The 25,131-nt window shown below is 38.1% G+C and overlaps 1 protein-coding gene across 10 annotated transcripts in view; it reads right to left on the minus strand.

Annotated features, from left to right (window-relative positions):
- The window catches only part of LMO7 (LIM domain 7), a 188,817-nt gene that overhangs the window by 22,126 nt on the left and 141,560 nt on the right, over positions 1-25,131 (minus strand). For all 10 annotated transcript variants that reach the window (XM_046663841.1, XM_046663849.1, XM_046663848.1 and 7 more), the window contains 6 exons: positions 24,202-24,231; positions 16,541-16,658; positions 14,715-14,857; positions 12,986-13,418; positions 10,999-11,307; positions 921-1,035 (listed from right to left, as the gene is read on the minus strand). In XM_046663841.1, coding sequence (XP_046519797.1) covers positions 921-1,035; positions 10,999-11,307; positions 12,986-13,418; positions 14,715-14,857; positions 16,541-16,658; positions 24,202-24,231 — 1,148 coding nt within the window. The remainder of the gene's footprint in view (positions 1-920; positions 1,036-10,998; positions 11,308-12,985; positions 13,419-14,714; positions 14,858-16,540; positions 16,659-24,201; positions 24,232-25,131) is intronic.

Here is a 25,131-nt window from a genome sequence, read left to right on the forward strand (position 1 = left end):
AAGTTTCTTAAAGTTATCAAATATTTGAGTAGCTACAACATAAAAGCAACCAAAAGCATTTTTATTCTATAGTATGTATCTTCATTAACATTTAAAGAAGAAATAAGTTCATCTGTTCAATAAAATTTCTTTATTAACCCAGGAAGAAAATTTAAAATTATCTTTAAATTAAAAATATGAAACATACTGCACTTTAATTGAGCTTCCCAATAAAAATGCACTCTGGAATGGGGAAGAAAACAGAGCCACTTAAAACTGCTTAAGATTACTACCCACCATTATCTAATTAAAGCGGTCTTGAAATTTCAAAGAAATAAGCAGAGTTAGCATGCAATTTTATATAGCTAAAATATGTAAATGAGGAACTCCTCTTAAATACAATGGCCTTTATTTTAATTTTAGGCCTTTGGTAATATTTTGCCAAGAATTTCTAGGCTTGACTTAGTATAACCCTGCGGAGGCGAGGGGCAATCCTTCTGTTATAGTCCCAAAGCATCCTAAGGAGTCCATGAGCAACAGATATATCAGGATGCTCAGAAAACATCGATTTATTATACAGCATGTATATATCTACCGCCAACACATCTGATCAGGGAAAGTTCCTTCTGTATCTTCAATTAAGTATTGTTTGTTAGCATTTTCAGATGTTAACCCTAAAATTTTGACAAATGAATTCTGTAAAAGTCACAAAATTAAGACTCTGCAAAACTAAAATGAATTAGGCAAGGAGAACAAACAGTATGTAATTTGTAACCCCAAATCATAGTCTCAGAAAGAGGATGGATCTTCCTGCTTTACTGCTGCATTTTCCACATGTTTTCTCCTCCTACATCAAATAAACTAATTTCTGTGGGATTTTTTTGAACAGCATAGGATAAGAAAGGAGAAAAAAGTTCAGTAGAACTAATTCTATGGTTTACCTGCTTCAACTGATGCTACGAAGATCCCAGAAAAAGTCCATCTCACTGTAAACCCAAAGTCAAGACCGTTCCCAGGTGTCTGGTTTATGCTGATTCTCATATCACTGAACTGATCCTGAAAACAAACATGACACGGTGGGATCAGGTGTCCCTGGCACCCGGGAGGAGGAAAGTCTATCCATGAAAGAAGGCAAGCTGCACACAACGTACACTGAATTACTTCATTATAAACCAGAAGCTTCATTTTTTTCACCTTGGATTTGGCAGAACCTTCATTTATGTAAATATCACCAAGTTTATTACTTTTCTGCTAAAATAAGGGAAATCTTCATATCAATAGATATTTCTTTTCACATTAATACTATAAACCAGTTGGCCATTGATAAAGCCTAGGTTTTTGCTCGCCATACAATTGGGTCTAATTTACAGACCGTTTCTTACTACCCAGGAATGAAACTGAGTGATTTAAATCATTTAAAAAATGCTACCATATTAATTCTTAAAACTACCTCTCCAACATTTAACGTATTTAGCTGAATGATTTCAAGGAGTTCACAGACACATAATTCAGCTACCAGTAGTGCTCATCTAGAACTGGTACCATCCCCTAATGGGCGGGCATCTGAAGTTTGGGCAAGGCATTTTTGTGGGAAAGGCAGAGCTGCTACACAAGACGAGAAACACAGAACTGTATCATCTCTGAGGAAGTCCCCATAAGATGCCAGGAGGACCCCTACTGAGACACCCTGCACTATAGGCCATAATGTTCTTGAGGCAACATCAGCCCATAAACCCAAGAACAACAGCCTCTTGGACAACAGACAGAACTCTCTTTTCATCTCCATCACTACACTACACGGCAACAAATTCAGTTTCACAGACTTTCCTAATTCATAAGTAGAACATAAGAATTTTGACATAATGAGTTCCCCAGAGTAGTGTTTTAGTTCTTTGAGTCACAATAATAAAGAACTTAGACTTAACTGTTTAAAAAAAAAAATTGGGGGCTGGCCTGGTGGCATAATGGTTATGTTCGCAAGCTCTGCTTCAGCAGCCCAGGATTCACAGATTAGAATCCCAGGCGTGGACCTAGCACCACTTGTCAAGCCACACTGTGGCAGCATCCCATATAAAACAGAGGAAGATTGGCACAGATGCTAGCTCGGGGCTAATCTTCCTCACACACACACACAAAAGTCTTCCTAAAGCCACTTTATTTTCGAGAAAAAGACCTACAGCTTTTCCATTTTAATTTGGCAGTTAAACCCAAACCTAGGGCCAACTGGGCAATTCATAGAGCTTTATGACTAAGCTTTTCCACCTCTAAAACAAGTTTTAAATTCAAGTGATAATATTCTGAGAAAAACTGTGATAATACATAAGAATTAGAAGGAAGGCACCGAATAAAGGATTGAGAAGTTACCATGTGATATGGACACAGAAGTTAAGTGCTTTAACAATAATCATTTATTCATTTGTTCTACATTTATTGTGCATCTGTTGAGTATAAGACACAGTGCTTAGCACTGGGAAATAAAGATGAATTAGTCACTGGCCTTGCTCTCTAGAAGTAACAAATCTTCATCAGTAGGTATGGGATATTTTTAAGCAAGAAAAAAAATATTTGTAGCTAATAATATAGAAAAGTGTTCATTATACAGCTTTAAAAACAGCTGAAGTATGGGAACCCAGATATAGATAATGAGAACACTCATTAATAATCAGCCTGATGAACACCAACCTCCAGAATAAAACTCTGCTATGAACAGAAAAAATTACTGGTTAGTTCTACTCCTTAACCAAAACCACAACACACTTAAATTAGAGATGACTCAGTAAAGATAAGTGGTCATCTTCACCACTCTTACAAAAAAAAAAAAAAAAATCCACCTTAAAGCCAATTAAAGTTCATAATCTACTGCTACATAAGGGCACAGAGACAAATGATGGGTTAGATACTCAAGACACTAATTGAGGTTTTTTATCTTGAAGAATAAAAGACAGGATAGAGTTTTAATAAATAGTCCCAAACTACATAAACAATACTTTGTGGGAGACAGCAAGTGAACATTATCCTTTTCTACCAAATACAGGATAAAAGAGAATGAGCTTAAGCCACAGATGGAAGAATCTCAATTTTATTAGACCAGAAGAATTGTCCCACAGAGGGCTGCTCTTACCTTGGAAATAAAGAAATCTCTACTCGAACATATTAAATCAAAGGGCAGATAAATACTCCTCTGAAATAGCTGACAGAGGACAGCCTCACTGTGGCCACGGCCTGGCAGACTGTAGGTGTGGGGGGTCCTTGGGACCGTACACGGACAAAGGAGGAAAGAACCACATGAGCCACTACAGGTCCACTTCTGTCAATGACCAGGCGGCCTCAGGTATGTCACTGAGTCTGGAAGAGCCTTCTCTCTAACAGTAACACCGATTTTCAAGCTTCCTGTTTTTCAAAACCCTATTTTCAAATGAAAATCTTACGCAGATCACCTCCCTTCAAACCAGTATACAGAAGGAATTAAAGTGAGTGGCTGTAGTTTCAAAGTGAGGGCCTCAGAGACTCCCTCCTCATGGCAGTCCCTCAGGCATCTGTGGAATCCTTGGCTCTTGCATCAGGTTACCCCTGAGACTCCTTGCAGGGGAACAAATCTATCACTACAGTCAAGTATAAAATTATTCACAATGATTTCCATTAAGATTTTGACTGCCTGACTTATTTCTGCAAAATAGATGCCACATGAGTATTCTACAACGGATCCATGCTTTAGAAGATGATAACGGAGGAATTACTTTTTGAACTGGACGGAACCAGGAATATAAATTATTGGGGGAAATCTAGATTCCTGACAACTGATAAAGAATTATCTCCAAGTGGTTTGAGTTGCCTATGCTGGGAAAGATAAAGGATTAGTTAGCTATCAAAATATCAGGATTTAAAAATAACTTCCCTATAATTAGATACAATTTAAACAGAAGCATACACTGAAAGCTGAATTTTTTAAACAAAAACATGATGATCTGGAGTAGCAAAGATTAGATTTCTTTTTAGGATAAGATTCTCATATCACCACAGATGGAAATTAATGAAAAATTGGGTCAATCTTATATACTAACAAGTCAGAAAGCTATTCTCCCTAAACTTGTTCAATTAAATAAATGTGTTACTTAAGGGAAACCTACTTAAGTTGATAAAATTAAATAAAACACTAAAATATTCAGGCTGTAAAGTCATAAATAACAGGAAATATATAATCTTTGATTTTTGTACACGTGGTTCTTGAGTGTCTTTGCTTCAGGGTCTTAGTGGGACGAGAACATAAGTGAGCAGCCCTTAAATCATGGTGCTGCTATGGCCCTGGAGCTACTCTCCATCACCAAGGACGTATCTATACTTTCTCCAGTTCTCCATTTCAAAGTGGCAAGCGGTGTTTCTAACCCTACCACTTCACTCAATCCATTCCAAGCTTATCTCTTACCTACCAAACCCATTTTCAGTCCTCATCTCACCACACACTACCAACTATTCCTGCCTTCAGAAACAGCCATCTAAGTCACCCATTATTCTACTCTCTCGTGCCTTTTTCCCCCAACTCTCTGGCCACTTCTCAGTTCCTCTTCTTTTTCTATTTCAATTTTGTTGTGGTCTTTCCCTAGTCAACCTCCCATCTTTTTGACTACATGCTTTCCTGAGTAACTTCCTTCACTGCTATGTCTTCAACTACTGTATAAGCCCAACATATCCAAAATTAAATTCATTATCTTCCTCCTCAGACCTACTCTTCCACCTCTTGTTTTTCACATACCAGTCAATTACATCACTATCTAACCAGATGCCAAAGATAGAAATACCAGATTGTTTCAGGGACTCTTCCTCCCTTCCTTTCCCTAAGTGCTCCCTACCCCAGCTCCACACAATGGATAGCACTTGATAAAGCGCTATCAAGCCCACAATTCATAAGTCCATGTTGAATCACCCCATCCCTCCATCCTTCTGCAGGTTATCTTAGTTTGGACCATGATCTCCCTCTAAACTACTGTGGTCACCTCCTAATTGGCTCACATGCCTCCAGCCCTTCTTTTTCTCCGTCTTCCACACAGCTGCCAGAAGTTTACAGAACATGCTGGTTTTTATATCACACCCATTTAAAAATTGCTGGTAGCTCCTCACTGCCTACCAGGTAGATTTCAAACTCTACATTTCAGAAATAGATTCAGTACTGAAAAGTTTCAATAAATATATAACTTTCCTCAAAACAATTTTAAGAATGATTATCTTTATGAATCAGAGGATACTTCAGTTCCTATTGGCTCTAAAATTCTAAAGACATGGCATAGTTAAAATAAGTCAGCATTTGATGTTTTAACTATACATAAGACAGTTCTCAAATATGAACATGTCATATTTCAAAAAAAATTAGGGTCAAAGAAATAGCAATTGTAGCCTAATCATTGAAACAGCCTGGGGCAAGTTACATAACTTTGAAATCTCAAGTATTTCATTGGTAGAAGTGAGGATAATACCACCAACTTTGCAAGATTATTGAGAGGATTAAATGAAGCATTTCAAAGATGTCAAGGCACATGGTTGATGCCCAGTAATTATCCTCTTTTTCTCATGGAATCGATGTTATACACGACACGTAGGTTAGTTAAGCAGTTTCCAGATCAACTAAAGAAAATTCTATTTAACTCTCACATAATTAGCTCTAAAGCCAATAGAACCCAGTTCACATTCAACAAATACTTACAGCTCCAGGCACCGTGCTGGCAGTGAGCAAGACGGGCTTGCTTCCTACTTTTAGAAACAGTAGGCTCTAGTGAAGCAAAATGCCTGCTGTGAAGCCGTGATAATGTAAGCCCTGGGTGCTATTAAAAGGGGCACTTCTCATAGGCTTGGGAACCTGGAAATGGACATGTAAAAAGCTTCCTTCCTTCCACGTGATAATCCTACTCTGAACACTACTTTAAAAAATCTGGGCAGAGGTTCCAAAATATGGGTTTGGATGGAGTTTGAGAGAAAGTTCTGACAGGACAAAAGGAAACAAAAACCTATAGGCAAAACCAAATTTGGGAAAAAATCTCAAAGCCACGTCTGAGAGACAGTTGGAGGAGAATGAAGGACTCTGAGAGTCATAGTCTCTCGCCTTGCTTGGGGTCACCCCAGAATTGCCCTGGCAGCCTGCATTGGTAGTGGGGCAGATAAAGAAGCAATATCACAAGAGAAGTAGGGGAGAAGACGGAATAGAGAGGAATAAACCTCCAGCTCAGCAATGGAGATGGGAAAGAAATTCCTGTGGGCAGGTTTTAAACCAAGTTATATTAGGTTCTTTCCTTCATTATGCTTTTCCTTCCTCATGGTATGAACCAACTTATTACTACAATTCTGTGGTAATTCTCCTAACCAGTCTTTGGCCCCAGACTCCATTTCCTTAACATAATTCTATGCAATATCACAGGTCTTACATTCCTAAAACACCTCTTAATCTTGAAATTCCCACATTAAAGAACCTATAAGTACCTAAATTACCTGCTGGACCAAGTTCATACTTCAGTCTAGTAATCAAGGCCTTGAATGCAATTCAACTCAGTAAATAGTTAAGTGCCAACTATGTATAAAGACTGTGGAGGGTACAAAGAATACCAGTGAAGGAGAAACTATGAACATATGAAAATGGATCAAGGAAGAATTCATCAAGCGAAATTTTCAAAAGGCAAAAAGTTCAGTTCCAGGGGCTGGCCCTGTGGCACAGTGGTTGGGTTTGTACATTCTGCTTTGGTGGCCCAGGGTTCCCTGGTTTAGATCCTGGGTGCAGACCTATGTGCTGCTTGGCCAGCCATGCTGTGGCAGGCGTCCCACATAAAATAGAGGAAGATGGGCATGGATGTTAGTTCAGGGCCAGTCTTCCTCAGTAAAAAGAGGAGGATTGGCGGTGGATGTTAGCTCAGGGCTAATCTTCCTAAAAAAAAAAAAAAAAAAAAGTTCAGTGTTCAGTTCCAACTACAGGGAGGAAATATCTTGACTTACAAAGAAAGTGACCCTCCTGGGCTTTGAAGGAACAGGATAACTTCAAAAGAGAGACAGGTGAAATGAACATTTTCAAATGGGACAACAATAAGAACAAATATATGTGATGTGTTCATGAAAGGATATGATGTGTTCAAGAAAAAGCAAGCAGTCTCCTGTGGCTTAGATCACTCACTTCCCCACAACATAGTGTGGTATAAGCAACCTTGAATCAGACTGCCTGGGTTCAAATCCTGACTCCACCACTCAATACCCTGCATGGCCTTGGACAAGCAACACGACCACTCCGTGCCTCAATTTTCACAACTGTGAAACAGGGAAAAGAGGGTCACTGAGAAGATGAACTAAGACAATGCCCTGAGAAGCTTAGCTCGCACCTGGTAAGCACTCAAACATTAGCCGTCACAGTACTACAAAGGGAGTCTGGAGCCAGCCATGAGGGACCTTAGTGTTCCTGTGTGCTTTGAACTTCATCAAACAGACCATGGAAGGCCACTCCAGGCTCTGGAGCAGAGAAATGACCAAGTCCAGGCTGGCATCATGCGAGTTACTCTGATGCCAGCCCATGTAGAATGCACAAATACAAGCGACTATTTACAAAGCACTTGCATTGATGGGGAAAGGGCCTGAATTTGGGGAGTGAGGCAGGGATAGAAAAGAACATCAAAGGAGATTCTGGAGGAAGAAACGAAAGGACATAACCAGCTAAAGAGTGAGGTAAGAAAGAGAAAGAAGACCTGAAGTACACTCACAAAGCTATCGAGACATGTAGATGTGCTGCCATACGTCATTTTTGGTTATTTTCTGAACTCCTAGAATTATAGTTTGGACCAGAGTTTGAAGGAGTGTTGCATATGCCCTTGACATATTGGTCATCGGCCATTTTGTGCAGTCACAGCGCCTTGCCCAAGTCAGTAAGCTCTCAGTGATGAGAGCAGAGTGATATTACACAAGCTACTTTCCTCATAGCACAGAAATGGACACGCCAAACATCATGGGGATAGGCAAGTCGCCATATGAAATATACATACATGTTCAAGAATGCCAGTCTCTACACTTGTTAAATAAAGCCTAATTTTGCTTGATGCCAGCCTTGGTGGTCCAGTGGTTAAGATTTGGTATTCTTACCACCACAGCCCCAGTATGTTTTCCAGTCAAGGAACCACACCACCCACCTGTCAGTTGTCATACTGTGGCAGCTGCATATTGCTGTGCTGCTGAAAGCTATGCCACTGGTATTTCAAACACCAGCAAGACCACCCATGGTGGACAGGTTTCAGCAGATCTTCCAGACTAAGACAGACTAGGAAGAAGGAACTGGCCACTCACTTCCGAAAAAAACGTCCACGAAAACCCCATGAATAGCAGTGGAGCATTGTCTGATAACAGCACCAGAAGGTAAGAAGATGGCACAAAAAAGAGTGGGCAGGGCTCTGCTCTGCTGTCCTCAGGGTCACTAGGAGTCGGAATTGACTCAACAGCACTAACAACAGAATTCTGCTGGGTAGAATATCATTTCAAGTTTCGTGACAAAGGAGCATAAATCCATTAATGCTGAAACCTGAAACTATGCGGCGTTAATTCAGGTTCCTCTGAATTGCAGTAAGCTGGAACACACCCACACACCTCACTTAGCCTCTTTTTCTTAATCCATGGATGAAGCTAGTCAGCTGCCACCCTGAGGCAGTTACCACCACCTAGCCCACAATACATTAATCAGGCTGTTTTGTTGGATTTGCTTTTGAAAAGGTGAAGCCAAACACACAAAAAAACAAAAGGGACCTTGCTTTTGTTTTTATTGTTCATCCACGGGCACCTTATGTTCCCCAAGTGTAACACAGGCTATTGTTCTCATCCACTGACACTTAGGAGGCTAACTACGACCGCCCTTTGGTATCTGTGGGGGACTGGTTTCAGGACCCTCCCTACGGATACCAAAATCTGCAGATGCTCAAGTCCTTTACATAAAAGGGCATAGTATTCACAAATAACCTATGCACATTCTCCCAAATACTTTAAATCATCTCTAGATTACTTATAATACCTAATACAATGTAAATGCTATGTGAATAGTTGTTATACTGTACTGTTTAGGGAATAATGACAAGAAAAAAGGTCTGTATACGTTCAGTAGAGATGCAGCCCTCTGAAGCCTTTTGACCCGTGGTTAGTTGAATCAGTGGATGCAGAACCCAAGGATACAGAGGGCCGACTGTACATATTTCCAATTCTTTAAAAATGGAGTTGGGGCTGGCCCAGTGGCACAGTGGTTAAGTTTGCACGTTCTGCCTCAGCAGCCCAGGGTTCGCTAGTTCAGATCCCGGGTGCGGACCTACGCACTGCTTATCATGCCATGCTGTGGCAGGCACCCCACATATAAAGTAGAGGAAGATGGAAGATGGACATGGATGTTAACTCAGGGCCAGTCTTCCTCAGCAAAAAGAGGAGAATTGGCGGCAGATGTTAGTTCAGGGCTAATCTTCCTCAAAAAAATAAAAATAAAAAATAAAAATGGAGTTACAAAATAATTTACAACTAATGATTTTAGCAGGCTGAAGAAATTGTTTAGCTTTGTTTGTAAACAAGCATAAGAAAAACTGAAGGAAATATACCTAAACACTAACAGATTATCTCTAAATGATGGGGTTATCAGTGATTTTTATTATGTATACTTTCCTGCATTTCCAAATTTTCTCAAGCACATTGTAATTTATACTTGGAAAAAAAAATCCCTCTAAACTTGTAAAGCTTTCCTGTACTAATAAAAATCTAATACTACTAAATGTTATATCAAATTATTTCACATACAGTTATTTCATTACTATAACTTAGGCCAAGTTATATACCTGATGCTGTACCTTGGAATATAAATATACTCTAGTAAGGCACTAGAGAACACTAGACTAAGTCAAAGAACCACAAAAGCTCCTCCATGCTAAGAAGTTCACACAACCATCAAATTGCTTAACAAGGGTCTTTCTAAAAGAGAGAAGCTTTCTGTCTACTAGACAACCAGCAGCATTTTTGCCTACATGGAAAACATACTGAAACATACTAAAAGAACACTCATAACCTAATAATTCTCTTAAGTCATCGATTGGGATTTTCAGTAGGAAAAACAGCAAATGCCTCCAGTCATTCTTCATCTGATGGTATATTTCATTTGGACTCCAAATGTGAAGGAACAGAATAGTCACATTGTAACTAAGCCTCAATATTCCCATTTAGACACAAACAGTGGTACAAAATTCTAGACTTTCTAATGTAAAAATTAGTATCAAAAGTCACTAGAAGGGGCCAGCCTAGTGGCATAGCAGTTGGATTTGTGTGCTCCACTTTGCCGGCCCAGGGTTCACCAGTTTGGATCCGGGGCATGGACCTAGCATGGCTCATCAGGCCATGCTGAGGCAGCATCCCACACAGAAGAAGTAGAAGAACCTACAACTAGGATATACAACTATGTACTGGGGAGCTTTTGGGAGAAAAGAAAAAAAAGAGGAAGATTGGCAACAGATGTTAGCTCAGGGCCAATCTTCCTTACTCAAAAAAAAGAAAAAAAAGTCACTAGAAGGTTAATATGATATAAAAAGAAATATCATGTTCCTAGAGGCCAGTACCTCTGATGTGTACCAATTTCTCTTTGCTGCCAGTTAACTTCCCTGAGAAGGGGCTTTTATTACCCATTTATCTATTAGACCTGCATCTAAAACCTCCAAAGCGACTCATGTACCTGGACCCGGGACTGCTGAGTGCCAGCAGAGTAAGGCAAGAGCTGCTGAAACGAGGAGTAGAGAGAAAAGCCAGCCAAACTCCAAAGAGACGGGTCCAAAAAACCTCAATACACCCATATCACAAGGGTTATCTGGATCAATAAACCCAGAGTCGGAAGAGACCTACTTCCTCTAAGATCTGTTAAAAATAAAATGCAATCTCATTTTCCACATTATCAGCCTAGACTATAAGGCCTAGAGATTTTGAAACACTGTTTCCAAATTTAAGTAGTTCTGTTTCTGAGCAGCAGGTGATAAAGAGCCTCCCCAAACTCACCTGTGATCTTGAGACCTCTGTCTGTGGTGAGCTTCTCCTTTCTCCAGGCTCAGACATTAAATCAGGGCCAGATGCTGAAGACAAGGTGGCTTTAGAAGTGGCAGCCTGGTCCTGGGAAAGAGATGAGAAGGTGGGTGTAGGAGAGGGCAACCTCGTCATGTCTTCTCCCGCTGCTGCTGTCTCTCTCGCGCTGGATGAGCTGAAAGCAGGCAGGCTTGCGTCGGGTTTTTGTGCAGAGATGCTGAGGGAAGTGATTTGAGTTCTCCTAACACCTTCCACATCTCCATTATACTTCCAAGCATCATCCATCTAAATAGGAAACATCATTTTAAACTTAGTATTCTGTTAGCTTTATGTCTGTTTAAAAAACATTACATTTTAAAATTATAACAGTAACATATACCTCCCACAGCAAAGTAACTATTGCTAAAAGCTTGGAGCACAATGTTTCACATCAACAGACCGGCACATATGTAGTGAGAGGAGTGGTTGTTTTTACAAAAGAGTTTGCATTATAAATAGACTCCGGAAACCTGTTTTGCTCTTTCACATCACTCCAGATCAACAGATAGAACTCTAAACTAGTCTTTCCAATTGTTGAATACTCCATAGTATAGATGTCAACAGGTTATTCATTTGATATGCCTTCAATGTTGTTTATAGTTTTCTGTAACTTCCAAAAATATTGCAACAAATACCCACAGCTCTTTCTAATTGGAACATTTTTATAGCACAGATTTCCAAAAGTAGACTTGCTGAACAAAAAGATATTTTTATATATATTATAAATGCAAATAATTATATATGTCTTTAAAGATGGTAGCAAGGCATTCCCAAAACAATGTATAAGAATGTCTGTTTCTCTGCATCCTTGCCAACACTAAACATTTTGGATGTTTTAAATCTTTTTGAAAAGCTGTGTACTTCATTCTTGCTCTAATGAGGTTGACCGTGCTTCTCTATGCTTTATGTTATCAGCCATTTAAATGTCCTCTCCCTCAAACTGGCTATTCATTTCTACATCCATTTTTCTACTGCTTATCTTTTCCTTACCAATTTGTAGGAACATTTTAAACCTTAGGGATGTTAACCCTATATCTATAATACATTTTACTAATGTTTTCCTAAGTCTATAAATTGTCTTTTGACTATGTTAATAGTGTTTATCATATAAATTTAATTTTGTGTTGTCAAATATGTCTTTATTTTACTTAATATAATGATCAGGAGTTTCCTGGCTAGTTTAGGCAAGTTTCTCTCACTTCAAATATTTTTTTAATTAAATTTTTTCTTTTTCAGATTTTAGGATTCTACATTGGCAGAGGTAAAAGGAGTTTGAACACTGGTCTTCTTAAGGCTGTATTGCTTCCTTTTACATAATCAAAATTAATACACCTACTTTCAGGTATGTGGACTGCTTCATTCTCAGGGGAAATGATTCCCTATTCTACATTCTTAAAAATCCCAATAGAAATATATATATATATATATATATACACACACACATACATGTATATATATTTTGAACCATGAGACACATTTTAATAACTACATTCAAACATATCAAGTTCTAATGAAGTGGGAAATCAGGGAAAATAGAAATTCATACATAAGCATCTGAAAACATTTAGGTTAAACCACATGAAATTGTTATTTTGTAGGTCAAAAAGAACTGACTACTGGCAACTTCATATAGTTCAACCTAATACTTTACAAAAGCTGTACTTGAGAAAATATGACACTAAAAAATGTTCTGCCTTAGAAGAATGTAGCTTATTCGTTCGTTGAATTTAAAGTTTAATCAATTCTGGATTGTTGCTGTATTTTAAGTGTTAAATATCTATTGAATCTAAATTGGCTAAAATAAAACTGCTTTATATATGTTATGTACATTTTACACATCAAGCATGTATAACTCAAACTTCTGCACAAGTTCACTGACATTCTGCTCTTGAGAACTGAGTAAGTGAGCTGGGAACACGTTTACCGTGTAGGATCTTGGGAGTGATGAGATTCCCCTTGACTGAGAGCCAAAAGGTCTCGGTGTGACCACAGATGTTAACCTGGCTGTATCAGCTCTCTGGTAACTTCTGGGGAGAGAAGCTGAAACTCGAGTCGACTCCATCTGTGTACTCAGTGAATGCAGAGAAGACAAAGTAGGTGGGCGTTGTTCTTCCACAGAGCTTTTGGAAGGAAGGTGAATTTCAGCTATTATAGTGTTCTCTCTTCTTGCAGAAGTTGTAGAATCTTGTTTAGGAATTTCTGTAGGATAAGTTGTTCCCTTCTCTTCTACCCTTTCACTCTGGTAACTTGCTTCCGACATAGCCAATGTAGGGGGAAATGTTTCCTCATTCAATATATCATCAGAAGAATATATTCTCCTCCTCGATGTAATTGTAGACATTTGGTTTCGGGACTCCCTTAGCAAAAAAAAAAAAAAAGCAGACCACAACCACAAAGTTATGCATTTTGCACACAGAGGTGAAGAGACAGATGTCATTTTGGTAATTAACATATAAAATGGACTGAGACTACAAAGACTACTGGCTTCACACAATAATCAATATAACATTAACAGCATATGAAGACAAATACATGCAATTTCCTTTTATGCCACACTAAGATTTTAAGAGTTGACTTTCTTCTTTAAAGAGACTTTCAGATACTTCAGAGGGTTTTTTTAAATTGTAAAGACATTTTAATAAGGGAATCAGGCTATTTTAATAGATTATTCACAAAATTTTATCCACAAGTTTATAACTCTTCTCAAACTAGCATACTAGAAATATAACTAATTGTCTGATAATCAATTTGAACCCTCCAAAGATGTAGATTCCTTGACAGTTTGAGTTTTCCTCTATACAATTTATAATAATCTAGTAAAAAGACCACAAGAGACTCAGACTTCTGTTAAGATCAAGTTAGCATATGATTTCATATAGCTTGATAGAATTTACACGGACAATTATTACAGATTAAAGGCACCATTCATATCTGTAGACAAGTTGATGAAACAGTCTCATTGCTACCATTCTGTAAGGAGCACCTTTCAAGCTAACCACGTTGCTTTTAAGTGAATGAAATTGTGTTTACCACTGGCTTCCTGGGTACAAAAGAGCTTTGTTTAATTTCACCTGACAGTACATTTCCTTTTTGACATTATCCTTAAAGTGTATTTGCCTCCTCCCTGACCTGTAAATACCCCAAGGTGTCACATTGTAACTGTTCTACAGGAAAGTTTAAATTGGACCTTTATTCTGTTATGTTGCAATGCAAAAAACAAACCCTCATATTTATGTTTATATAGTTTTCCTTTAAAATATAATTTTAATTGTTCCACTAAACCATGAAAAAGAAGTTTGTTTAGTTAAGAGTGGGAACTGGTTTTATTTGACCATTCACTCCTAAATTCACTTTAAGAGGAGAAAAAGTTTATTTTCTGCACCAAATATAGCCAACAGCACTCAATTCTGCATGTAAATATACAATGTAAAATGAAGAAATTATGCACACCTATATTAAGCATTCATTTCTTTTGTTAATATAAGTCATTATTATAGAAATACTTTGCTTTTTCACTGCAGAGCAAAATGCTAAAAGTTTCATGCATATTTGATTACAGTTTAATATTGGTGCACACCTATATTACACGACACTTACACAAAATATTTCTAACACTGGTATCTCCAACCATGAGATGCATTCAGCCTTATTACCTGTCCTGCATCATTTCCTTAAACGTCTTGGAACCTCTCTCAGACTTCTCAAGGGCCTGCTTTTCAATTTCTTCCCTCTCTTCTTTCTTCTTCTGTAGATCTGAAGTGTAGCTTTTTCGACGATCTTTCCATTTTGCAAGGTCCTGAGAGAAGAAAATCACATCAACACAGACAAACCTGAATTTCTACACACCCATTCTAGCAGTGAGAGTGGCCAGACTATCCCATTACATCGCTCAAACTACTCACTCCAACTTGATGCCAGGGTGCCCTAATTTTGCTTTTTATAGCCAGCGTTTCTGTACCAAGCCTTTATCTCATGTGTCTAGAAAACCTGACCTAGTAAGACAGACCCCATTTTTGTTTTCCTGCCTCATTGCCCATTTTCACAAAGAATGCTAAATGCTTGTAATTGGGTGCCAGGTCAGAAAGATCAGGAACTGGTTCAAATTCATTTTCATCTCCCTCCAATAATCTGGCTGTTCTGTGAAATGACATGTCTCACTAGTAAAACTGGAACAGAGACATGATTGTAATGGTTAAACATAGATGCAGACTCAGTCTTTCATTTAACAAACACTGAGCTCGGTCCCTGCTTTGAGGCAGGGGACTGTAAACACAGAGATGAATAGGACGTGGTTCCCCTCAAAGAATTCTCAGTATAGAGGGAAAGACAGACATGTAAATAGAAGTTCAATAACGACTGTGATAGATTGCACAGGAGAGTAGGGGCCCGAAGGAGAGAGAGTGGTCAATTCCACCTCAGGCAGGGGAGGGCAAGCTTTGGAAAGGCCAGACTTTAGCACACGATTTCAAAATAGGTGAACTGTAAGGTCAGGGCAATAAGGAAGACCACGCAGGAACAAGTGGACACGATTTCCCATATTCCCAGGAACAGAAATCTAAGCCAGCTGGATGATCTCAAGACAGTCAACATAACTCAGCTTTTAAATTAGCCCTAGTACTTATTTTATAGTCTCAATACTTATTTTCATACCAAAACAGTCACCATGTACTTTGGCAAAGTGACATTGAATGACTGTTTCTTAACAATTCAATTGAGTTCTCAACTAAAAGAGGCCCTGGAATTGAAATACGTAGTCAAGGCAGGGTTTTCTTCCCTATTTCATAGACTTGAATCCCTTTGAAAATTAAAATTTACTATCTCTAGCCCTTCTGTTCATGCTACCACTTAACTCATACCATCAAGTTGTCCTCAAACTTCTTTGGGTTTGCTCTGTATTTTCCTTACACTCCTGTAGCTTATAACAATTACCCCTTTCAAAAAAAGGTCAAGCTTTTTTCCTGCAGGGACAAAGCTAAAGATTAAGTCTATAGCCATACAGACATCTGGATGGAACACAGCGCCGGGAAAACATCTAATTTAGATTCATATTAGATAATACTTTACAACCAAAATATTACTCCAAGTTATTCTTATTTCTTCCCAAATCTCCTCGATTAACTCTAAGACGCTTTTCATCCCTCCCTGTTAATGCCAAGACTCAGTGCTAGACCCCCTCTGCTCCTCAGGTACCCCTAAACCTTGAGCAGTCTTCCCTTCACAAACATCAGTTATAGTCATGCCTCAGTTCAGCAAGTAAATAAGTTATCTATACTCCAAGGAAGCAGCCTCACATTTTTGAGAACTCACTGAGAATATTAGAAGATAAACATCCTAAAATATGCAACAGTAAGGGGCCAAGAGAGTTTACAAATCTTTTTAAAGGAAGTTGTCACATTCTCTAGAGAACTTTAAGAGTAGCAAAGAGTCAAACAAACACCCTCTCCCAGTCTTCCCATCTCCCAGTACAAAGGATACTCACATCCTGCCATTTCTGATCTTGTTCTTTCAATTGCGATTTTATTTTCTGCATCTCCTCGTAACGCAGCTGACGCAAGTGCTGAACATCCTCTGCGCTGACATCACTCATGGACTTACTCCTGCAACAAAAATACCCACGGTAACCAAGGTTCACATGACCAGATTTAGGGTTAAAGCTGGAAAGTTCAGCTTATATTTAGAAATTCCATCTAAATTTCTGCTGTACTACCTAGACGCTTTAGTGATAATATCACAGAAATAGCACTACAGAGATAAATGGTGTTTTTCCAAAACGCAGAAACAAGAGCCTAACACTCAACTCTTTCGCAAAATGGCTAAATGAACCCTGCACAAGTCTGAAAAACATAATCCAAAGTTCATATTTGGAGTGGTCCGTGCCTAAAAGGATTACTTTAGAAAAAAATAATAATTAGTCGTCACTAGAATCATCCCTTTATTTTTCTATCTCCCCAAAGATAATCTTTTAAGGTCTGGCTGCCTTTTCTAGGCACTTATTAAATAATTTAATGATTACCTGATATTTTCTCCTCAAGTTCAATACCATGACAAGTGTGCTGCTTCTCAAGGATTCTATAAGCTCTGCCCCACCGCAGCACTGGACTTTGTTCTCAAAGCACCACAGCTTCTACCAGCCAGTTATAATAGCACAACTTCTACTGTCCTTTTATTATTATTACTATTATTAAGGCAGCTTTCATGTCTTCACTGTGTGACACCTGCCATAGGTATGTCCTGAGGATGAGCTCTTGAAGATCTCAATCTAGAGTAGAAACTAACGAACAGAATGAGGTATTGGACATGAGGCATAAAAGAGCAGGTAGGAATGAGAGAAAGGGCTGTTGAAGGTGGGATGTCCATAATGCTGTTTCCTACAGACCTTTCCAAATGCACTTCCGATTTTATTTCATTGTAATTGATGCCACTATTAGTCATTTAAGTAACTCTACATCTCCTTCTTGGGCCCCTAAACTTTGCCTTCCCCAAGATTTTGCCATCATCACATTTTTTAATAACATGCTTGCCCTTAGCTAGCTCAGGAATTAAATTATAATCTCTGTGCAGATGACTCCCAAGTCTACAGCTGAGGACCAGTCCCTCCCCTTTGACTCAATTCCAATTGCTTGTTAAATAAACATCTCTGTGGGGATATCCTCGAGGCAACTCAATTGTAGAAGGACCAATTGAAATAATATCTAGAAAAGATTTTGTAAACTGTAGCTCACTAAACACATGCCTATTGACGACCTAGCCAAACTCAGTCTTGTCCCGAAACCTGCTTTTCCTCTTGAGGCTGTTAATGGTGTTACCTGCCCTCCAATCATCCACGTTTGAAACCGAAGAACCATTTTTCACCTTTGCCTCTCCCTTCTCCTTACTTTCAATTAGTTATCAAGTCCTCTTATTCAGTGTCTTTTTCTTTCCATTTCTGTTGCCAACACCCTAGATCAGAGCACAGTCAGCTTTTACCTAGACTTCTAAAGTAGCTTAAATTATCACTTAGCCGTCAGATGCAGTGAAAGTCTTTCCTCAACTGTTCCCTCCAACTCAAAAGCCCCCACCAATATAAATGCCTTTTTAAATGCCACTCATTCCCCAGGATACCTGTGAGACTAAACTTTGGTTGGGTATATGCAACTTCCTCTTCATTCTCCACTTGGAAGTCCACCAGACAACTCAAACTTGTCACAGACCAAAAACATGGTTGCTCACCCTACAACCTGTTCATCTTCCATCTTCCTTATCTCAATAAAAGTCAACTCTATCCTTCCATACTATAGGCCAAAAATCTTGGGATCACCTCAGATTCCTCTGTCTCACACATCACAATTGATCCCATCAGTAAATCAGGTCACTCTACGTTCTCAGTACATCTAAGATACAACCACTTCTCACCACCTCTGCCATTACCTCTGATCCAAGACATCATATCTCCTGGTTGGATTATTGCAATAATCAGTCTCCTTGTTTCTACCTCTTCCTGCCAAACAACATATTCTCAACACAGCAGCCAAAGAGATCTTTTCAAAATTGCACTCAGATCATGGCGTGCCTCTACTCAGCACCCACCAGTTTCTTCCCCTGTCACTAGAGTTAAAAGCAGTTTCTTCCAAGACCTGTAAGGTCTGACATGACGTAGCCCCTGCCTACAGCTCTGTACTCATCTCTTGCCTCACTCCCCTTCATTCATTCTGCTCCAGACAACTGGTTTCCCTGCTCATGCTCAACCTCTTGCTTCTCTCCTTGCTCTTCAATCTGCCTGGAATGCTCTTCACCCAAATATCCACATGGCTTATCTCTCACTTCCAGTCACTGCTTAAATGTTACCTCAGAGTTTCCTGCCCTGACCATCCTACAAGAAATAGCTAATGCCCCTCTCTCCTGGCTCACCTTATCCCCCACTCTTTTTCTCTGTAGCATTTATCGCCATCTGAAATGTACATATAGGTGAAGTGTTTGTTCATATCACCTGCCTCAACCTGGAATACTATAAAGCAGGAGTTTTGTCTGATTAGTTTGCTGCTATTATCACCTGTACCTAAAAGAGGGCCCAGCCATGGTAGGTGCTCACAGATACATTCAGGATCTAGATAACATTCTATCACTCTGATAAAGTCTTCCTAGCTATTCAATGCCCGAAGTGGTCATGCTTCTCTTAACTCCTCTAGTGCTTTACCTATGCCTTTCTCATGGTATTTAACACTCAGCATTATGGTATATGTAGTGCGCGAGCTGGTGTGCGTGTTTGGCTGATCTCCCTCACAAGTTTCTTGGGAAGAAAACGCATTAACACAGCAAAAGGCATGCAGGATATATTCATTTAACATCTGCGTTAAGAATAAGGTATATTTTATCATTTAATCAAGCAAAATAAACTAAACAGAATGTTTCTAATTTTTTGTGAGAAATTATGACCCCTCCCCAAAGTTTTATAAAGAAAGCTTTTTAGGATTTATTAAGAATAATAAGGAATTACATATAGAATATATGAGTACATATATGAAGTGATATGTTGTTGATCTAGCAATATAATATATACTTAACTAGGCGTGACTGTATATAAAGCCGATCTATGTGATTCTGAGAACATAAATTCACTGAAGTCATAACTGCAAAGAATAAGGTTATTTGAGCTAATACAATAACAGACTTACTAAAAAGAGGCAAGAAGAATTTTTCAGGACCAAGGCATAAGAGGAATCTGGATACCCAACACAGGAGGTTACATAGTTCCAGAACAAAAATGGAAATGCAAAGATTTTAATCTTTAGGGGGCGGGCGGAAGGCTAGATGGTATCGAATGATCCAGACTCATCCATGGGTGCTCATTTAGCCCTCGTCCTCCTGTACCGTAAAAACCTTAACATATTTTCAGAAAACATGTTCATCACGGGCAGAGGTTGCATCATCCTCCTGGTAGCCCACAGCACAGAGCCTGGCACGCAAGAGATCCTCAATATGAACAAAGTGGACCAAACACCATCCAAAGTAGACAAGTCCCTGCAAATGGCAGGAATGTGAGCTCCTTTTGTTCCCTAGGGTATATAAAGTTACCTATATAAAGTCTGAGCACATTCCATACAGGCTGAGCCAGACATTGGAATAGGAAAGGAGGCAAGGGTTCCAGACCTGGCAGTGGCACCAATGTTCACCTCAGCCTAACTTCCTTTAACTTATCTGAGCCTTGATTCCTCATCTGCTAAGCAAGGGAGGGATTGTTATGAGAAAGGGGTAAGGTTATGTTGATTGCATTTCAATAACTATCTAGTGCTATACACCAACTATTCTTAGTAAGGCAAATATGATTGCATGGAATCTCCTGAAAACTAACTCCCAAAGCAGTTTCAAGTAAGAGAGGTCACCCCAGGGCACACTGATAAAATCTAGAACTTTCTGAGTGCAGGAGTCTTTCAGCCAAAGCATGAGGAATTCTTTCCTTCCTTATCAGAGTTAACAGAATAATATTAAACCTCTGAGGGTTTACTGTGTGCCAAAAACACAGCCAAGCAGTCTACATGGATTATCTCATTAGATGAAGCCCTAGTCCGGTTCTACCACTCACTAGCTGTATGTCCTCAGGAAAGCTGCAATTTCTGTTTCTCTCTCCACATCTCAAATGCATATAATACCTGTCTACCTCACAGAATTGAGATAAGCACCAGAGATAGTCCCAGCAAAATTGTTTGGGGAAACTATAAAGGACTACACAGCTCTAACATGTTTTGTAGAATAAATTAGTATTCATTGGCAAATCACAATTCTCTTACAATTCATTTACTTGCCACCTTTGTATTTCCTTATGTGGAAAGGCTCCAATTCAGAACTGCATTTGGATTTTTTCCAAAGGACACATGTCTAACGTTGCATTTTCAGTTGAACAGAATTTTTTAATAGCATTTAGGATAATGAGAGGAAGAAGGAGAAAGTTTAAGGGAAAAGATATAGATTATAAAACAAGGTTACTACTCCCACAATGCTGACCACCTACGACTCTCCTGGCACTTCTTGACTCGTGTTATGATGTGTATTATTTTAGAACTCAATTAGGAAACTTACATATGAATATCTAAAGAATAAGGGATCAAAATTTCTTAGCAAAATTTCTTAAATATAAACTCACTGATAGTCTTATACAGCAAGTAGAAATTACATAATACTAAGTTTGGGGTCCCCCACTTTCAGGGGAAGATATGAATATACTTACTTATACACCTCTAAATATATTTTCATTAGGTGCTGTGGGAATTCTGAAGAGTAATCAATACTAAAACCTGGGTAAGAGGCTCAAGAATTACAATAAACTAGAATGATAGACAACATAATAGAGATTTGCATTTATAGGTTTATAGTCTAAATCAGGGTGTCTGTACAGCAGCACTATTGACCCTTTTGGGACAGAAAATTATTTGTTATAGGGGGCGATCCTGTGTTTTGTAAAACATTTAGCAGCATCTCTGGCTATAAAGGCACTAGATGCCAGTAGCAAACCTACCAGTGTGACAATTAAAAATGTCTGCAAACATTGCTGAATGTCCCCTGGGGGCAAAATCCCCAGAAAGTAACTCACATTGGCTTTATTTTCCCTTCCTTTTTGCTGTCTTATGTGTACTTATAATTCCACAGAATCTTTTGGCCAAAACCTATAAGTGAAATATATGTGTCTTAGTTGTCTTTGATTGCAACTTCACCTTGAAGCAATGTTCATTTCCTGTTGACACTAGCAGTAGATTCAATGGCTTAATCATATTATAAAATTATAGCTATATACCCTTACAACAAATCTGTAATAACAGCTTCTGCCAAGGGGTATCATAACCAAATTTTCATATGTCATGGAACCATACAGACACCAATCCTTGCAACACAAAAGCACATGTGAGAAATGACTGCCACATACAAAGCGTTTTGCTAAAAATAAACAAAGTGACAGGTGTTAAATGCAAAATAAAAAGCAAGCCAGAAATTAATCTAAAACTTCAAAAGGTAATGCACATTTTTCTTTAACCTAGTCCTTGCCAAAAAGAAAGCATTCATGTTATAGGCAGTTATTTTTCAATCACAGGATGTTGGGCCATAATGATTTTCCAAGTAAGTATGCCAAGCTCGACAACATACATTATGTCCAGAGAAATATCACTTGTTTATAAACATTTATGAACAAGTTTATAAAAATGAAACAAGTTATAGATTAAAAGCCTATACTCAATCCAATTCAAATTTTTTGTTTTCATTGCAGATGAATTTAAGAAAAATATTGGTAACTGATAGAATAAATAGAAAAAACATCCTGTTTAATAGGTTTTGATTGCAAATGGTCTAAAATGCACTTGAGTTTTCTGAAGACACATTCATACTACTTTCCATTATTTGACAAGTCATGCATTATTCATCAGTCTCAATTTACAGACAGTCTTGCTTTGCTTTTGTTGTTACCTTGGCACTAAACTGCAAGGGGAACAGCCTTTACAACGAGTACTGTACTACACTAACAACAATCTTGAAATAGTCTACAGGAGGCATTTGCTGCTGTTCGCTAGAGCCCAGAAAAATCCTTAGCTTTCTGAGCTTTGGCATTTAGATTTCTCTCTTTTCTTAACCCAGTCACACAATATATCCCTAAGGAGGAACAATGTCTCCCTAAAGAGGAACATACAGTCATTGAAATAGTTCTAGGTGTTTGCATTTCCATCAAGTACTTGTACTCAGGGTACCAACATCCCTTTAAGAAAAACAACCTGCTTACATTATAAAGTCATACTTAGTTAACAAATGAAAATTCTTTTTCATTTGAAGTTATTTAAAATGCTTGAAGCTGCAAAGAGATTCTTCATTAAGTTAAAACAGCTTTCCCATGATGAATTGAGATTAGCAGATGCTGAAGCGTCTCGTTAAAAACAGCCTTGTTCACCCTCGCAGATGAGAATGCTTTAAGCACATGAGGAGCTGGATAGCGGATAATGTGCCTTTACATGGCACATCGAAAACATGCTCAGAGCCTGACTTTTAAAAATCAGTGGCTGAGTAGCATTTGCAATTAGTTGCCCATGGCTCAATTAGACCTTCGACATATTGATTTAAATAGTGTAGAGATCTTAGAAGTTACTAAAACTACTATCAAAATTACCAAAAGCTATCAAAATGAGAAAATCTTAGAGATAAAATAAATCCTAGTTGAGGAAGATATTTAGCTACTAAGGCTTAGACAAATTAAAATATTTGGCATACTTAAATTCTCTTCTTCTGTCTCAAAAACTAATATCTCTACAAAGTTATAAAAGTCTGGTGGAAAACATTAAGATGTAGCCACCTGGTTATCCTGCACTAAGAATGAATGATTCTACATACTTAGTGTGTAGTAAAAAGTAAAAGTATTTTCTTTTAACTCAGTTATTCAAGAAACAGGAAATACTTCCAGAAAGTTATTTATGTATTTTAAGTCTACCAGGTGACCAGAATTAAAGAGCAGGCAAACATCAAGAATTAGTTATAAATATAGTCCTTGCAACGATATTGGAAACTACCAAGATTTTAATTTCTGCCGTACTGGAAGGCAGATTTTGGCTCTCTAACAGCCATGTTAGAACTTTTTACCCTAATCAGCAATCCTGAAAATGTTTCTAAATCCTACTAAGGGAAGGATAATACTCCTCACCATCCCAATTAACAAAGTTTCCCATGAGGTAAGAGTTTATAGATAATGGCAACTGCAAGCATTCCAGCCTTAAAGGAAATGCGAATATTCTTTTTATATCATAGATTTTCTAAAATATAGTTATTTGGGCTTTAACATCCAGAATTTTGGTCTATGTAGCAATCAAACACCAAAATAAATATAACTAATCTTAGACAAGGGCTTTTATTACTTTTAATCAACTCCTTAAAAAAAAACAAAAGGGACTGAATTTTAAACTTCTAATAAAATAAAAACTATTGCTGTCATATAGCACTTCATGCAATGGGCACTCAGACACACAAATATCACCATTAGATGATAAAAATAAGAAAAATTTCCTATTTTTTAAATCTCATGCACAGTGCATAGCATCCCCATTTAGTGACATGCCAGGAGAGAAGTGCAATGACACATTACACAAAGGGCAAGCAATATGCAGAGCTGTTTTTACTGTAAACCACAAAACTTACCCATTCTCACCATAAATCTTTTGAAAGAGTCTAAGAAATCAGAAAACCAAAAATTAAAAGTCATTTTTTCCAGTGTGTTAGTTTCTAAATGATCAACATCTTTAACATAAGAGTCTAACCAGGGATGAACAAATCTCAAAAGGTTGCTGTTTCAGTCGCATTCTTGATCATATCTCAAATTCTCATTGATCTCATAGCTCAAGGAATTCAGATTAAGCAAGATAAAGGGGTTCCTCATTTACTTTGAACCAACAAATCCATAGCAAAAAGCTTCCTGTTGTCAGGAACTAATGAAGTTAGATTTAGATCTACTAATTTTATGCAACCTAAGTCATATTTGTCCATCCCCAAGTTCAACAAACTGAACATTCATCAAAACGGCCAAGTCGCACAACATAAATGCAGACACTATTATCAAAATGGCCATAATTACATACATGTAAAATTTAGCAGACAGTAGATAACATTCATGCATTTTAATAAAGTTTGCACTGAACTTTACGCTATAAATTTGAGTCACACGTTGATAGTCAAAGAAACCCAGGTCAAAAAAAAAATCAAGACCGAATTAAATGAAATTTGCAATGCCATATTTTAAAGAAAACCTTTACAAAAAATAATATACTCCAAAATATGAGCAACATATAAAACCAAACTACAACCAGACTTCTTCAGCAATGCCTGGACAGGAGGAATAAAAGTCTGTAAATATAATTGGAAAACATTTTCACGAAACTTGTTGCAGAATTATACCAGTCTTCTTTAAGGCCAAAGGCAGGGTTTGTGTATAACCTTCTTAAGCAGGCCTCAATAGACGATTTAGAGATGTGCAAATATGGAATTGCACTTTTTCCACAAAATGACTAAAGGTTTCTCAAAGCAAAATCAATTTTTATAAGATGCTTCAAAATGGCACATGACATGCAGAGT

This window comes from Equus quagga, chromosome 6, assembly GCF_021613505.1.
Source record: "Equus quagga isolate Etosha38 chromosome 6, UCLA_HA_Equagga_1.0, whole genome shotgun sequence".
NCBI lineage: Eukaryota > Metazoa > Chordata > Mammalia > Perissodactyla > Equidae > Equus > Equus quagga.